The 18,310-nt window shown below is 56.1% G+C and overlaps 1 protein-coding gene across 1 annotated transcript in view; it reads left to right on the forward strand.

The window, feature by feature from the left end:
• The window catches only part of LOC133362834 (uncharacterized), a 31,730-nt gene extending 25,268 nt beyond the window's left edge, over nt 1-6,462 (forward strand). Inside the window, exons 2-4 of the mRNA XM_061581776.1 lie at nt 535-701; nt 976-1,170; nt 5,912-6,462. Coding sequence (XP_061437760.1) covers nt 535-701; nt 976-1,170; nt 5,912-6,066 — 517 coding nt within the window. The 3' untranslated portion in view covers nt 6,067-6,462. The remainder of the gene's footprint in view (nt 1-534; nt 702-975; nt 1,171-5,911) is intronic.
• The last annotated feature ends 11,848 nt before the right edge of the window (nt 6,463-18,310 follow it).

The raw sequence follows: 18,310 nt of genomic DNA on the forward strand, positions 1-18,310 counted from the left end.
GTCAGAGTGTTTCTCATAGACTTCAATGTTAAAGTGTCTCCCATAGACTTCAATGTCAAAGTGACTCCCATAGACTTCAATGTCAAAGTGTCTCCCATAGACTTCAATGTCAAAGTGTCTCCCATAGACTTCAATGTCAAAGTGACTCCCATAGACTTCAATGCCAAAGTGTCTCCCATAGACTTCAATGTTAAAGTGTCTCCCATAGACCTCAATGTCAAAGTGTCTCCCATAGACTTCAATGTTAAAGAGGAGGGGGAGGAGGGAGGGGGGAGGAGGGGGGGAGGGGGAGGAGGGGGGGGAGGATGAGGGGGGGGAGGGCCGCGTAGATCTTGCCGCTCCAACGTCCCCGGACGTTCACTCCGCGTCTCCCAAAGCATCTCAACACCCCCAGCGGCGTCGCCGTCAAACCCCAACGGTTCCACCCCCCCCACCCCCCCATACCCCCCCCACCCCCCCACCCCCCATACCCCACCCCCCCATACCCCCCCCCACCCCCCCATACCACCCCCACGCCTCCCCGCGCACCGCCAGGTTCAGGAACTACCGGAGCCTCTCCGTGACGGGCGAGCGCTACCACGTGTTCGAGAACGGCACCCTGCGCATCTTGGACTTGCGTCGCGAGGACGCGGACACCTACACCTGCTTCGCCACCAACAACCTGGGCTCCAGCCAGCTGTGCGCGCACCTCCACGTCCCGGGTGAGCAAAGTCACCGCCGCCGCCGGCAAACCCCTCGGGGAGGAATCCCTCCGCGGTGCGGCACCGGCACCGTCACCGCCAACACCACCACCACTACCACCACCACTACTACCATCACTACCACCACCACCGTCACAACCACCACCGCCGTCACTACTACCACCACCACCACCACCGCCACCACCACCACCACCACCGCCACCGTCACCACCACCACCACCGTCACCACCACCGTCACCACCACCACCGTCACCACCACCACCGTCACCCCCAGTGGCGTCGGACGGTGAGGATCGGGGCCAGGACGGCTCCGGCTACGAGGAGGAGGACGATGAGCAGGAGACCACCGCCCCCGACGCCAGTAGCAGCCGTGACGGTGGTGCTGACGAGGATGACGACGAGGATGACGACGACGAGGACGACGACGAGGAGGACGACGAGGAGGACGAGGTGTCAGCTACCTCGCCAGGTACGCGGGAGGGCCGTGGCTTCCATCGTCTGACCCTGACGATGCAAATGGCCGTGGTCAGCCCAGTGAAGTCGGCAGCGCGGAAAACGGTGCGTTTAAAAACAACGTGTTTCAGACGCCCCGTGTGGATCTCCGTTGGCTGCTCGGGCTCCCAAGTGCAACGCCCCATTCATGCTCAATTGGAGCTTTGGTGACTGCAGGAATCACTCTTTGGCCGTTCTTTCGGTAAAGTCACGATTGGAGTGAGTGGGTGAGTGAGTGGGTGAGTGGGTGGGTGAGTGGGTGAGTGGGTGAGTGGGTGAGGAGTGGGTGAGTGAGTGGGTGAGTGAGTGGGTGAGTGGGTGAGTGAGTGATTGGGTGAGTGATTGGGTGAGTGATTGGGTGAGTGGGTGAGTGAGTGAGTGAGTGGGTGGGTGAGTGGGTGAGTGGGTGAGTGAGTGGGTGAGTGGGTGAGTGAGTGATTAAGTGATTGGGTGAGTGATTGGGTGAGTGGGTGAGTGAGTGAGTGAGTGATTGGGTGGGTGAGTGGGTGAGTGGGTGAGTGGGGGTGAGTGGGTGAGTGGGTGAGTGGGTGAGTGAGTGATTGGGTGAGTGATTGGGTGAGTGATTGGGTGAGTGATTGGGTGAGTGATTGGTGTAGTGGAGTGAGTGAGTGAGTGATTGGGGGGTGAGTGGGTGAGTGGGTGAGTGAGTGAGTGAGTGGGTGAGTGGTGGTGAGTGGGTGAGTGATTGGGTGAGTGAGTGAGTGAGTGATTGGGTTGATGAATGTGAGTGGGTGAGTGAGTGGGATTGTGGGTGAGTGAGTGGGTGAGTGAGTGGGTGAGTGAGTGGGTGAGTGAGTGGGTGAGTGAGTGGGTGAGTGAGTGGGTGAGTGAGTGAGTGAGTGGGTGAGTGAGTGGGTGAGTGGGTGAGTGGGTGAGTGAGTGAGTGGGTGAGTGATGGTGGGTGAGTGGGTGAGTGATTGGGTGAGTGGGTGAGTGAGTGAGTGAGTGATTGGGTGAGTGAGTGAGTGAGTGATTGGTTGAGTGAGTGAATGAGTGATTGGGTGAGTGAGTGGGTGAGTGAGTGAGTGGGTGAGTGAGTGATGGGGTGAGTGAGTGGGTGAGTGAGTGAGTGGGTGAGTGAATGAGTGAGTGGGTGAGTGAGTGGGTGAGTGAGTGGGTGAGTGGGTGAGTGGGTGAGTGAGTGGTGAGTGGGGGTGAGTGGGTGACGTGAGTGATTGGGTGAGTGATTGGGTGAGTGATTGGGTGAGTGGGTGAGTGGGTGAGTGGGTGAGTGAGTGGGTGAGGTGAGTGGGTGAGTGGGTGAGTGAGTGATTGGGTGAGTGATTGGGTGAGTGATGGGTGAGTTGGGGATGAGTGAGTGAGTGGTGGTGAGTGGGTAGGTGGGTGAGTGGGTGATGGTGAGTGGGTGAGTGAGTGGGTGAGTGGGTGAGTGAGTGATTGGGTGAGTGATTGGGTGAGTGATTGGGTGGAGGGGTGATGTGAGTGAGTGATTGATTGGGTGGGTGAGTGGGTGAGTGGGTGAGTGGGTGAGTGGGTGAGTGGGTGAGTGATGGGTGAGTGGGTGAGTGAGTGATTGGGTGAGTGATTGGGGAGTGATTGGGTGAGTGATGGGTGAGGATTGGGTGAGTGAGTGAGTGAGTGAGTGATTGGGTGGGTGAGTGGGTGAGTGGGTGAGTGATGTAGTGAGTGGGTGAGTGGGTGAGTGGGTGGGTGAGTGGGTGAGTGGGTGAGTGAGTGGGTGAGTGGGTGAGTGGGTGAGTGATTGGGTGAGTGAGTGAGTGATTGGGTGAGTGAATGAGTGAGTGGGTGAGTGAGTGGGTGAGTGATTGGGTGAGGTGGGTGAGTGAGTGGGTGGTGAGTGAGTGGGTGAGTGAGTGGGTGAGTGAGTGAGTAGTGGGTGAGTGAGTGGGTGAGTGGGTGAGTGGGTGAGTGAGTGAGTGGGTGAGTGAGTGGGTGAGTGGGTGAGTGATTGGGTTGAGTGGGTGAGTGAGTGAGTGAGTGATTGGGTGAGTGAGTGAGTGAGTGATTGGGTGAGTGAGTGATTGAGTGAGTGGGTGAGTGAGTGGGTGAGTGATGGGTGAGTGGGTGAGTGAGTGATTGGGTGAGTGAGTGGGTGAGTGAGTGAGTGGGTGAGTGAATGAGTGAGTGGGTGAGTGAGTGGGTGAGTGAGTGGGTGAGTGGGTGAGTGAGTGGGGGAGTGAGTGGGTGGGTGAGTGGGTGAGTGGGTGAGTGGGTGAGTGATTGGGTGAGTGGGAGGTGATGTGAGTGATTGGGTGAGTGATTGGGTGAGTGATTGGGTGAGTGATTGGGTGAGTGATTGGGTGAGTGAGTGAGTGAGTGAGTGAGTGAGTGGGTGAGTGAGTGCGTGGGTGAGTGAATTGGTGAGTGAGTGAGTGGGTGAGTGGGTGAGTGGGTGAGTGATTGGGTGAGTGAGTGAGTGAATAGGTGATTGGGTGAGTGAATGAGTGAGTGGGTGAGTGAGTGGGTGAGTGAGTGGGTGAGTGGGTGAGTGAGTGGGTGAGTGAGTGGGTGAGTGAGTGGGTGAGTGAGTGGGTGAGTGAGTGGGTGAGTGAGTGAGTGAGTGGGTGAGTGAGTGGGTGAGTGGGTGAGTGAGTGAGTGGTGTGAGTGAGTGGGTGAGTGGGTGAGTGATTGGGTGAGTGGGTGAGTGAGTGGCTGAGTGATTGGGTGAGTGAGTGACTGAGTGAGTGGGTGAGTGAGTGGGTGACTGAGTGAGTGGGTGAGTGAGTGAGTGGGTGAGTGAATGAGTGAGTGGGTGAGTGAGTGGGTGAGTGAGTGGGTGAGTGGGTGAGTGAGTGAGTGAGTGAGTGGGTGGGTGAGTGAATGAGTGAGTGGGTGAGTGATTGGGTGAGTGAGTGAGTGAGTGATTGGGTGGGTGAGTGGGTGAGTGGGTGAGTGACTGAGTGAGTGGGTGAGTGGGTGAGTGGGTGAGTGAGTGAGTGAGTGGGTGAGTGGGTGAGTGGGTGAGTGAGTGGGTGAGTGAGTGAGTGAGTGAATGAGTGAGTGGGTGAGTGAGTGAGTGAGTGGGTGAGTGAGTGAGTGGGTGAGTGAGTGAGTGAATGAGTGAGTGGGTGAGTGAGTGAATGAGTGAGTGAGTGGGTGAGTGGGTGAGTGAGTGAGTGAGTGAGTGGGTGAGTGAGTGGGTGAGTGAGTGAGTGAGTGAGTGGGTGGGTGAGTGAGTGAGTGGGTGGGTGAGTGGGTGAGTGAGTGAGTGAGTGGGTGAGTGGGTGAGTGAGTGGGTGAGTGAGTGGGTGAGTGAGTGAGTGAGTGAGTGGGTGAGTGAGTGAGTGGGTGAGTGAGTGAGTGAGTGAGTGGGTGAGTGAGTGAGTGAGTGGGTGAGTGATGGGTGAGTGGTGTGGTGAGTGAGTGATTGGGTGAGTGATTGGGTGAGTGATTGGGTGAGTGATTGGGTGAGTGATTGGGTGAGTGAGTGAGTGAGTGATTGGGTGGGTGAGTGGGTGAGTGGGTGAGTGAGTGAGTGAGTGGGTGAGTGAGTGAGTGATTGGGTGAGTGAATGAGTGAGTGGGTGAGTGAGTGGGTGAGTGATTGGGTGAGTGGGTGAGTGAGTGGGTGAGTGAGTGGGTGAGTGAGTGGTGGTGAGTGAGTGGGTGAGTGAGTGGGTGAGTGAGTGAGTGAGTGGGTGAGTGAGTGGGTGAGTGGGTGAGGTGAGTGAGTGGGTGAGTGGGTGAGTGATTGGGTGAGTGGGTGAGTGAGTGAGTGAGTGATTGGGTGAGTGAGTGAGTAGATGAGTGATTGGGTGAGTGAGTGAATGAGTGATTGGGTGAGTGAGTGGGTGAGTGAGTGAGTGGGTGAGTGAGTGATTGGGTGAGTGAGTGGGTGAGTGAGTGAGTGGTGTGAGTGAGTGGGTGAGTGAGTGGGTGAGGAGTGGGTGAGTGGGTGAGTGAGTGAGTGAGTGGTGGGTGAGTGAATGAGTGAGTGGGTGAGTGATTGGGTGAGTGAGTGAGTGATTGGGTGGGTGAGTGGGTGAGTGGGTGAGTGAATGAGTGAGTGGGTGAGTGGGTGAGTGGGTGAGTGAGTGAGTGAGTGGGTGAGTGGGTGAGTGGGTGAGTGGTGAGTGATTGGGTGAGTGAATGAGTGAGTGATTGAGTGAGTGAGTGGGTGAGTGAGTGGGTGAGTGAGTGAGTGGGTGAGTGAGTGAGTGAGTGAGTGGGTGAGTGGGTGAGTGAGTGAGGTGAGTGAGTGATTGGGTGAGTGAGTGGGTGAGTGAGTGAGTGAGTGAGTGATTGGGTGGTGAGTGAGTGAGTGGGTGGGTGAGTGGGTGAGTGAGTGAGTGAGTGGGTGAGTGGGTGAGTGAGTGGGTGAGTGAGTGGGTGAGTGAGTGAGTGAGTGAGTGGTGAGTGAGTGAGTGGGTGAGTGAGTGAGTGAGTGATTGGGTGAGTGAGTGGGTGAGTGATTGGGTGAGTGAGTGGGTGAGTGAGTGGGTGAGTGAGTGGGTGAGTGAGTGGGTGAGTGAACAAGTGAGGAACAGATTTCAGTCTCAACTGCCAACAACCTCCAAATCTTCCATCTCCTCGGAGGTGGTGCTGGTGGTGGTGGAGGAGTTGGTGGTGTTGATGGTGGTGGTGGTGGAGGAGATGTAGGAGGTGGAGGTGGTGTAGATGGAGGAGGTGGAGGGGGGGTAGGAGGCCCCCCACTCGTACAGCGCTCTCACAGCGATGGCGACTGTCGTCTCGTCTCTCCGCTGGCCCCTTTGCAGCAGCAGCGGCGGCGTCGTCGACGGCGCCAGCGGGGCGGGCGACCGCCACCAGCAGCGGGGCGCCTCGCCGCCTCGCCGCCGCCGCCACTTGGGCCACGGCGCTGCTGCTCGCGCTGGCGCCGCGGGTGGCGCGCGCCGCCTGGCGCCACGTCTAGGAGGAAGCTTCCCGCCGGACGTGGCGCCAGGAGGAAGCTTCGTCACTCTCGCGGATCTCGACGGTCGCGGCGCCCCGTTGGGTGCGACGTCGCGTCTCGCTCCGCGCGTTCACACCGTCGAGTTTCGCTCTAGACAGGCGCCGGGCGAGACGTGGTGGATTCCCTCGCCCGGGACGCGGGAGTCCGTGGGCTCGAGCGCGACGTCTGCGTAGGTGGAGTCAGCGAGCTGTCCCTGCGCTCGTGCGGAATGTTGGTGTCCGGCTCCTCCGCTCTTCCGCTCCGCACTGAGGAACGGTGGTGATGGTGGCGGTGGTGATGGTGGCGGTGATGGTGGTGGCGGTGGTGATGGTGGTGGTGATGATGGTGATGGTGGTGGTGGTGGTGATGGTGGTGGTGATGGTGGCAGTGATGGTGATGGTGGTGGTGGTGATGATGGTGGTGGCGGTGGTGATGGTGGTGGTGATGGTGGCGGGTGGTGATGGTGGTGGTGATGGTGGCGGTGGTGATGGTGGCGGTGATGGTGGTGGTGGTGATGGTGGCGGTGGTGATGGTGGTGGTGATGGTGGCGGTGGTGATGGTGGCGGGTGATGGTGGTGGTGGTGATGGTGGCGGTGGTGATGGTGGTGGTGATGGTGGTGGTGGTGATGGTGGTGGTGATGGTGGCGGGTGGTGATGGTGGCGGTGGTGATGGTGGTGGTGATGGTGGCGGTGATGGTGGTGGCGGTGATGGTGGTGGTGGTGATGGTGGTGGTGATGGTGGTGGCGGTGATGGTGGTGGTGATGGTGGCGGGTGGTGATGGTGGCGGTGATGGTGGTGGCGGTGATGGTGGTGGCGGTGATGGTGGTGGTGATGGTGGTGGCGGTGGTGATGGTGGTGGCAGTGATGGTGGTGGTGATGGTGGCGGTGGTGATGGTGGTGGTGATGGTGGTGGCGTAATGGTGGTGGTGATGGTGGTGGTGGTGGTGGCGGTGGTGATGGTGGTGGTGATGGTGGTGGCGTAATGGTGGTGGTGATGGTGGTGGTGATGGTGGTGGTGATGGTGGTGGTGGTGATGGTGGTGGTGATGGTGGTGGTGGTGATGGTGGCAGTGATGGTGGTGGTGATGATGGTGATGGTGGTGGTGGTGGTGATGGTGACGGTGGTGATGGTGGCGGTGATGGTGGTGGCGGTGATGGTGGTGGTGGTGATGGTGGCGGTGATGGTGGTGGCAGTGATGGTGATGGTGGCGGTGGTGATGGTGGCGGTGATGGTGGTGGCGGTGATGGTGGTGATGGTGGTGGTGGTGGTGATGGTGGCGGTGATGGTGGTGGTGATGATGGTGGCGGTGATGGTGGTGGTGGCGGTGATGGTGGTGGCGGTGATGGTGGTGGTGATGGTGGTGGTGGTGATGGTGATAGTGGCGGTGATGGTGGTGGCGGTGATGGTGGTGGTGATGGTGGTGGTGGCGGTGATGGTGGTGGCGGCGGTGATGGTGGTGGTGGTGGTGATGGTGGTGGTGATGGTGGTGGCGGTGATGGTGGTGGCGGTGATGGGCGGAGTCGTGAGTACGCGAGAGAGGTGAGAGGTAGCGAAGAGACCTACCGAGGGATTCAATAGGACTGGGAGGGACACGGCTCGTTCGCTGGGTGATTCGCGCTTCGAGACCGCTCGTGTCTAAATTGCAGTCGCGTCGAGAATAAATCCGAGCGTAAACTAGCGACGTTGCGTGGTGTCTGTGGGCGTGGAGAGAGCGTGTGGCGGTGTGAGTGCGCGCGTGACGATCGGCGCGCACTCACCGCTGAGCCATCGCGGACGTTCGTTGCAGGTGTGAATGAGTGGGTGAGTGGATGAGTGACGGATGGGTGGGTGAGTGGGTGAGTGGATGAGTGACGGATGGGTGGGTGAGTGAATGAGTGGGTGAGTGAATGAGTGACAGATGGGTGGGTGAGTTAATGAGTGGGTGAGTGAATGAGTGACGGATGGGTGGGTGAGTGAATGAGTGGGTGAGTGGATGAGTGACGGATGGGTGGGTGAGTGAATGAGTGGGTGAGTGAATGAGTGACGGATGGGTGGGTGAGTGAATGAGTGGGTGAGTGAATGAGTGACAGATGGGTGGGTGAGTGAATGAGTGGGTGAGTGGATGAGTGACGGATGGGTGGGTGAGTGAATGAGTGGGTGAGTGGATGAGTGACGGATGGGTGGGTGAGTGAATGAGTGGGTGAGTGAATGAGTGACGGATGGGTGGGTGAGTGAATGAGTGGGTGAGTGAATTCAGCCATGAATGGATTGGAGGTTGATTGGGTTTGTGGGTGGGTGAGTGGGTGGGCGAGTGACTGAGTGGGTGAGTGAGTGGATGAGTGAGTGGGTGAGTAGGTGAGTGAGTAGGTGAGTGAGTGGGTGGGTGAGTGGGTCGGTGAGTAAGTGAGTGGGTTAGTGAGTGAGTGGGTGAGTGAGTAGGTGGTTGAGTGATTGGGTGGGTGAGTGAGTGATTGGGTTAGTGAGTGAGTGGGTGAGTGAGCGGGTGGTTGAGTGAGTGGGTGATTGGGTCGGTGAGTGGGTGAGTGAGTTGGTAAGTGATCAAGCGGGTGGGTGAGTGAGGGAGCATCTCACAGTTTGCTTTCAACTCTGTAGGTGACGTCCAGAAAAGTTGAGTTGGCCGTGGTGGTGGTGGTGGGTGGGTGGGTGATGGTGGTGGTGGGTGGGTGGGTGGTGGTGGTGGTGGAGTCAATGATTGAAGGGTCAACAATTGGGGGTCGATCCCCTTTGGGGTCAACTTCACCGGGGTCCCAGCAGAGGTCTGCCAGGAGGTCTCGAGACTCCAAACGAACATTCAGTGGGGAAGGCGCTAACCACTGCACCACCACTCCCCACTCACACACAGTGAGCTAACCACTGCACCACCACTCCACACACACAGTGAGCTAACCACTGCACCACCACTCCACACTTAAACAGTGAGCTAACCACTGCACCACCACTCCCCACTCACACACACACAGTGCGCTAACCACTGCACCACCACTCCCCACACACACACAGTGCGCTAACCACTGCACCACCACTCCACACACACACACACTGCGCTAACCACTGCACCACCACTCCACACTCACACACTCACACAGTGAGCTAACCACTGCACCACCACTCCCCACTCACACACACTGCACTAACCACTGCACCACCACTCCACACACACAGTGAGCTAACCACTGCACCACCACTCCACACTTAAACAGTGAGCTAACCACTGCACCACCACTCCCCACTCACACACACACAGTGCGCTAACCACTGCACCACCACTCCCCACACACACACAGTGCGCTAACCACTGCACCACCACTCCACACACACACACACTGCGCTAACCACTGCACCACCACTCCACACTCACACACTCACACAGTGAGCTAACCACTGCACCACCACTCCCCACTCACACACACTGCACTAACCACTGCACCACCACTCCACACACACACACAGTGAGCTAACCACTGCACCACCACTCCCCACTCACACACACTGCGCTAACCACTGCACCACCACTCCACACACACACACAGTGCGCTAACCACTGCACCACCACTCCCCACTCACACACAGTGAGAAAACCACTGCACCACCACTCCCCACTCACACACACACAGTGCGCTAACCACTGCACCACCACTCCCCACTCACTCACACACAGTGCGCTAACCACTGCACCACCACTCCCCACTCACACACAGTGCGCTAACCACTGCACCACCACTCCCCACTCACACACACAGTGCGCTAACCACTGCACCACCACTCCACACTTAAACAGTGAGCTAACCACTGCACCACCACTCCCCACTCACACACACACAGTGCGCTAACCACTGCACCACCACTCCCCACTCACACACAGTGCGCTAACCACTGCACCACCACTCCCCACTCACACACACAGTGCGCTAACCACTGCACCACCACTCCACACTTAAACAGTGAGCTAACCACTGCACCACCACTCCCCACTCACACACACAGTGCGCTAACCACTGCACCACCACTCCCCACTCACACACACACAGTGCGCTAACCACTGCACCACCACTCCCCACTCACACACAGTGCGCTAACCACTGCACCACCACTCCCCACTCACACACAGTGCGCTAACCACTGCACCACCACTCCCCACTCACACACACAGTGCGCTAACCACTGCACCACTACTCCACACTTAAACAGTGAGCTAACCACTGCACCACCACTCCCCACTCACACACACAGTGCGCTAACCACTGCACCACCACTCCCCACTCACACACACAGTGCGCTAACCACTGCACCACCACTCCCCACTCACACACACAGTGCGCTAACCACTGCACCACCACTCCACACTTAAACAGTGAGCTAACCACTGCACCACCACTCCCCACTCACACACACACAGTGCGCTAACCACTGCACCACCACTCCCCACTCACACACAGTGCGCTAACCACTGCACCACCACTCCCCACTCACACACACAGTGCGCTAACCACTGCACCACCACTCCACACTTAAACAGTGAGCTAACCACTGCACCACCACTCCCCACTCACACACACAGTGCGCTAACCACTGCACCACCACTCCCCACTCACACACACACAGTGCGCTAACCACTGCACCACCACTCCCCACTCACACACAGTGCGCTAACCACTGCACCACCACTCCCCACTCACACACAGTGCGCTAACCACTGCACCACCACTCCCCACTCACACACACAGTGCGCTAACCACTGCACCACTACTCCACACTTAAACAGTGAGCTAACCACTGCACCACCACTCCCCACTCACACACACAGTGCGCTAACCACTGCACCACCACTCCCCACTCACACACACAGTGCGCTAACCACTGCACCACCACTCCCCACTCACACACACAGTGCGCTAACCAGCTTGGTGGTGTTTCATTCTTCGCCTGAGGACGGCTGCTTGCGTTGTGGCCGAAACGTCGTGAGAATTGTTTTATTATGTTTTATTTTTATTATTTTATTACTTCCCTTCTACGTGACTTTACCGAAAGAACCAAGAAGAAGGGGTAACTTGTTAACTGGATGACGAGTGCTGTCACGCACAGAGACCCACAGACTCGCGCAGAGACCCACACGCTCGCGCAGAGACCCACACACTCGCGCAGAGACCCACAGGCTCGCGCAGAGACCCACACGCTCGCGCAGAGACCGACACACTCACGCAGAGACCCACACGCTCGCGCAGACACCCACACACTCGCACAGAGACCCACACGCTCGCGCAGAGACCCACACGCTCGCGCAGAGACCCACAGGCTCGCGCAGAGACCCACACGCTCGCGCAAAGACCCACACGCTCGCGCAGAGACCCACACGCTCGCGCAGAGACCCACACGCTCGCGCAGACAGCCACACGCTCGCGCAGAGACCCACACGCTCGCGCAGAGACCCACACGCTCGCGCAGAGACCCACACGCTCGCGCAGACACCCACACGCTCGCGCAGAGACCCACACGCTCGCGCAGACACCCACACGCTCGCGCAGAGACCCACACGCTCGCGCAGACACCCACACGCTCGCGCAGAGACCCACACGCTCGCGCAGAGACCCACACGCTCGCGCAGAGAGACCCACAGGCTCGCGCAGAGACCCACACGCTCGCGCAGAGACCCACAGACTCGCGCAGAGACCCACACGCTCGCGCAGAGACCCACACGCTCGCGCAGACCCACAGGCTCGCGCAGAGACCCACACGCTCGCGCAGAGACCCACACGCTCGCGCAGAGACCCACACGCTCGCGCAGAGACCCACACGCTCGCGCAGAGACCCACACGCTCGCGCAGAGACCCACACGCTCGCGCAGAGACCCCACACGCTCGCGCAGAGACCCACACGCTCGCGCAGAGACCCACACGCTCGCGCAGAGACCCACACGCTCGCGCAGACACCCACACGCTCGCGCAGAGACCCACACGCTCGCGCAGAGACCCACACGCTCGCGCAGAGACCCACAGGCTCGCGCAGAGACCCACACGCTCGCGCAGAGACCCACAGACTCGCGCAGAGACCCACACGCTCGCGCAGAGACCCACACGCTCGCGCAGACCCACAGGCTCGCGCAGAGACCCACACGCTCGCGCAGAGACCCACACGCTCGCGCAGAGACCCACACGCTCGCGCAGAGACCCACACGCTCGCGCAGAGACCCACACGCTCGCGCAGAGACCCACACGCTCGCGCAGAGACTCTGAACCGGTCCTGGGCCTCCCTTCGGTCGACTCAGCCTCAAATGAGGAGCGCTGTGCGGTAGTTGACATTGCCACTGGGGAGACAAAGGCGGACGGTGCTCTCCGACCCGCCCCTCGTGTCACGGTGACGACCATCGGTGCAGCTCGCCAGAGGCCAACGCGTGTGCAGGCGGCTCTGCCGAGTTGAAGTGATTCCGATATTCGTGAGCGTTGTCGCTGCAGGACGGCGTCAATGTGAATGTGTCGTTAACCCGCTGACACCTGACACGGCCGATTTGTGAGGGTTGTCACCAGTGGCGGCTCCTGCACAATCTCTCAGGGGGGGCAAATGTCTGGATGATTGATAAGGATAAGCTCCACCCATGCAATGGATAAATTAACAGCTTAAGCATGTAAAGGCAACTTCACTTCTTTAATATTAATGACAAATAAAGTGACTCTTACAATACATCTTGTTTGTTTCTATACTCACTATTATTACAATCCACTCAGTTTCTTTTATTAAAGATTCCACTAGGTGGCGACAAATTATATTGTTGACTGAAACGTGCTGACGTATGATGACGTAAGCACGTTAGGGCGAGCCCTCCCGGAAGCCATAGAGAATGCATTGCAGCACCCGCCGTTCGAAAAAAAACATCTTTGAATGTAAGTCTACGGGAACACTCGGGGCGATTCTCAGCCGGAGTGAAATCGCCCAAAAAGAGGCGGTACTCCACAGAACGTGACATGACGCTGATTGGACTATATCCAGAGGCACAGTGACGGCTAGCGAGACTCTGTGGTTGAATGACATTGGTGGTGCGTCGCCCAATCGCCCTAGTGAAGAAACCGCCCCTGGTTGTCTCGTTGAGAAAAGGTGCCACTTGGGGTGACACTGGCTCAGCAACGCGGCGTCGGAGACTAAATCCACAATCGTTGTCTCTGCCTTGACACGTTGAGTCGAGTTTGTTCTTTAAAAATAATAATGAAAGTGAACACGAACATTGCTTTGGATTCATCTTCTTGGTTCTTTCGGTAAAGTCACGTAGAAGGGAAGTAATTAAAATAAAACATAAAATAATTCTCACGACGTTTCGACCACAACGCAAGCAGCCGTCCTCAGGTGGAGAACAGGTCTGTCAAGTAGACAGCGTCTGAAACGTCGTGAGAATTATATTAAGTTTTGTTTTTATTATTTTATTATTTCCATTCTACGTGACTTTACCGAAAGAACCAAGAAGATCTTGAGTCGAGTTTGTTCATTAAAAATAATAAGAAAGTGAACAGGAGCATCGCTGTGTATTTAGTCTCGTCTTTATTTGTGCGACTCACTTCGTCGCGATCGTTGGACAACGTCACGGGGCCTCGGAGCCGCGTCACAACTCGGCGCTGGTCGAGTGGCAGCGGTGACCCCCGTGTGCCTGTGTAGGGGGCACTGCGTGTTCACGTGCAAACCACGTAGAGACTTCTCCTTGGTTCTTTCGGTAAAGTCACGTAGAAGGGGAGTAATACAATAATAAAAATGAAAGTGATAATTATTTTATTTTTATAATTCTTGTATTATACGTAATAAAATAATTTTGTTTTATTTTTATTATTCTTTTATTATGCATAATAAAATAATTTTTATTGTTTTATTTTTTATAATTATTTTATTATACATAATAAAATAATTTTTTTTTTTTTATAATTCTTTTATTATACATAATAAAATAATTTTTATTGTTTTATTTGTATCATTCTTTTATTATACATAATAAAATAATTATTTTATGTTTTATTTTTATTATTCTTTTATTATACATAATAAAATAATTATTTTATTGTTTTATTTTTATAATTCTTTTATTATACATAATAAAATAATTATTTTATATTTCATTATTATTTTATTATTTCCCTTCTACGTGACTTCACCCAAAGAACCAAGAAGATGAATCCCTGCTGCAGTCACGAAAGCAGCTTTACATCGAGACACAGAGACATTTATAGACGGGCACAAGAAACAATTAGTGCGTTTCTCCCTTGTAATGGGACTGTTTAGGATGGACGTTGAGCTGTCTAAGGTCACGGGGTGACCGATGAGGTCTCAATTGGCCTGTAATCAGGTAGGGAACTGAGAAGGGGTTGATGGGTAATGGCTCCTGATATGAAGTAGAAGGTTTAGCCAGATTCAGAGGGCCAGTGACCAGTGACGCACACGTCATCACAGTCCCAGGCGCGTCGTGTAGGGAGCAGCCCACATCTAGAATGTCACCAAGCGTCTCAGCTACAATCATCGAATCTGTCAGCGAGCAAAAACAAAATCACAACCAAAGAACAGGGCACGCTGAGCACCCACTCGCTCCCAACAAGATGCACTCATATTGCTGGTTCTCTCGGTAAAGTCACGTAGAAGGGAAATAGTAAAATAAAACATAATAAAATTATTATTTTAGAAGGGAAATAGAAAACTAAAAACATAATCAAATATTTATATTATATTAATAAATATTAAAAATGCTACATCCTGTTTTCATTATTTTATTGTTTTGATTATTTCCCTTCTAAAATAAATACTTTATTATGCAATATTTTTTATTATTTTATTTCCCTTCTACGCGACTTTACCGAAAGAACCAAGAATATGAATCCCTGCAGTCACGAAAACTTTAAATCAAAAGATGCACACATTTATTAAGAAGCCAACGGGCACGTAGTAGTCCTCTCGCCTGAGGCAATGGCCAACACGACTCTGAGTGAATGTGTCTGTGCCTCTTCCTGCACTGGGCACTCATCCCAGCCACAGTCGTGGTGAGCCCGCGAGCTCCAGCCCCAGCAGCCAACACGAGTACAGACACACACGTCACTGCAGAGCTTCTCTGAAGAGGTAGAAAGACCCAGCGATGACCCCCCGCCCCCTCCCCGTGAAGAAATTGTCTTCCACGAAGCCGGTGCCGGGTGCCCAACAGGTTGGGGGCCGCTGGCTGCCTCACAAAGACGGACCCCGATTTGAAATCGCGAATTCTCTGCAGCAACGAACCGCCCATTAGTGCAACATTAGTGCAACATTAGTGCAACATTAGTGCAACTCAACTCATTAGTGCAACTCTTACCCCTTGAAAGGGCGCAGAGGGGGAGGGGCATAGAGGGGGCGGGGCATAGAGGGGGCGGGGCTTAGAGGGGGGGCTTAGAGGGGGCGGGGCTTAGAGGGGGCGGGCATAGAGGGGGCGGGGCTTGGAGGGGGCGGGCATAGAGGGGGCGGGGCGTGGCGTAGAGGGGGCGTGGCTTAGAGGGGCGTGGCTTAGAGGGGGCGTGGCTTAGAGGGGGCGTGGCTTAGAGGGGGCGTGGCTTAGAGGGGGCGGGCATAGAGGGGGCGGGGCTTAGAGGGGACGGGCATAGAGGGGGCGGGGCTTAGAGAAGGCAGGGCGTAGAGGGGGCGGGGCCGTAGAGGGAGCGGGGCTTAGAGGGGGTGGGGCTTGGAGGGGGCGGGGCTTAGAGGGGGCGGGGCGTAGAGGGGGCGGGGCGTAGAGGGAGCGGGGCTTGGAGGGGGCGGGGCTTAGAGGGGGCGGGGCTTAGAGGGGGCGGGGCTTAGAGGGGCGGGCCATAGAGGGGGCGGGGCGTAGAGGGGGGGGGTGTAGAGGGGGGGGGCGTAGAGGGGGGGGGGTGTAGAGGGGGGGGGTGTAGAGGGGGGGTGGTGTAGAGGGGGGGGTGTAGAGGGGGGGGGGTGGTGTAGAGGGGGGGGGGTTGTAGAGGGGGGGGGGGGTGTAGAGGGGGGGGGGGTGTAGGGGGGGGGTTGTTAGAGGGGGGGGGTGTGTAGGGGGGGGGGTTGTAGAGGGGGGGGGGTGTAGAGGGGGGGGGGTGTAGAGGGGGGGTGGGGTGTAGAGGGGGGGGGTGTAGAGGGTTGTAGAGGGGGGGGTGTTAGAGGGGGGGGGTGTAGAGGGGGGGGTGTAGAGGGGGGGGGTGTAGAGGGGGGGGTGTAGAGGGGGGGGTGTAGAGGGGGGGGTGTAGAGGGGGGGGTGGTGTAGAGGGGGGGGTGTAGAGGGGGGGGTGTAGAGGGGGGTGGTAGAGGGGGGGTGTAGAGGGGGGGGTGTAGAGGGGGGGGGGTGTAGAGGGGGGGTTGTAGAGGGGGGGGTGTAGAGGGGGGGGTGTAGGGGGGGGGTGTAGAGGGGGGGTGTAGAGGGGGGGGGTGTAGAGAGGGGGGGTGTAGAGGGGGGGGGTGTAGAGGGGGGGGTGTAGGGGGGGGGGTTGTAGAGAGGGGGGGGGTGTAGAGGGGGGGGGTTGTAGAGGGGGGGTTGTAGAGTGGGGGGGGTGTAGAGGGGGGGGTGTATAGGGGGGGGGTGTAGAGGGGGGGGTGTAGAGGGGGGGGGTGTAGAGGGGGGGGTTGTAGAGGGGGGGGGTTGTAGAGGGGGGGGGTGTAGAGGGGGGGGTTGTAGAGGGGGGGGTGTTAGAGGGGGGGGGTGTAGAGGGGGGGGTGTAGAGGGGGGGGGTGTAGAGGGGGGGGTGTAGAGGGGGGGGGTAGTAGAGGGGGGGGTTGTAGAGGGGGGGGTGTAGAGGGGGGGGTGTAGAGGGGGGGGTGTAGAGGGGGGGGGGTGTAGAGGGGAGGGGGTGTAGGGGGGGGTGTAGGGGGGGGGGTTGTAGAGGGGGGGGGGTGTAGAGGGGGGGGGGGTTGTAGAGGGGGGGGGGTGTGTAGAGGGGGGGGGGTGTAGAGGGGGGGGGGTGTAGAGGGGGGGGGGTGTAGAGGGGGGGGGTGTAGGGGTCACAGTGATGACCTCCCAGCACACAAACAGCCTCGGGCCTCAGTCATTCGCAAGACTGATTTGAAATGGGTCCATCATTTTGAAAACACTATACACTATACACTACACTATACACTACACTATACACCACACTACATGACACTATACACTAACTATATACTACACTATACACTACACACCACACTACACTATACACTACACTATACACTACACTATACCACAATATATACTATACACTACACTATACACAATATATACTATGTACCACACTATACACCACACTACATGACACTATACACTACACTATAAACTACACTATAAACTACACTACATGACACTATAAACTACACTATAACTACACTATACACTACACTATACACCACACTATACACTACACTACTATACACCACACTACATGACACTATACACCACACTACATGACACTATGTACTACACTATGTACTACACTATGTACTACACTATACACTACACTACATGACACTATACACTACATATGTACTACACTATGTACTAACACTATACACTACACTACATGACACTATACACTACACTACTATACACAACTATACACTATAAACTACACTATACACCACACTACATGACACTATACACTACACTATGTACTACACTACTACACTATGTACTACACTATACACTACACTACATGACACTATACACTACACTATGTACTACACTATGTACTACTTTCTTGTTTTGTGTTTGAAGCAGCCTGTCTCACCAGAGGCAGGGGCTAACAAACATCAACACCATCATCATCATCGTCACCGTCAACACCATCATCATCGTCACCACACCATCATCACCATCATCATCGTCACCACCATCATCACCACCATCATCATCTCATTGTCACCACCATCATCACCATCATCACCAACACCCTCATCATCGTAACCATCATCATCACCATCATCATCACCATCATCACCAACACCATCATCATCGCCACCAACACCATCATCATCATCACCATCATCATCGTCACCATCATCATCATCACCACCATCATCATCGTCACCACCATCATCATCATCATCGTCACCACCACCATCATCATCATCACCACCATCATCGTCATCATCGTCACCACCACCACCATCATTATTGTTACTAGAATTCTCGTAAACCACCCACCCCCACAGTTCATCTGCTGTTCACACTGAGCCAGCCGTGATGCTGTGGCATTGCCCTTGCGCTGGTCGCCTTTGAGACGGTGGTCTGAGACACTGAGACAC

Source organism: Lethenteron reissneri, unplaced genomic scaffold (genome assembly GCF_015708825.2).
Source record: "Lethenteron reissneri isolate LAM-NWPU_2019-01 unplaced genomic scaffold, ASM1570882v1 scaffold_1630, whole genome shotgun sequence".
In the NCBI taxonomy this organism is placed as follows: Eukaryota; Metazoa; Chordata; class Hyperoartia; order Petromyzontiformes; family Petromyzontidae; genus Lethenteron; species Lethenteron reissneri.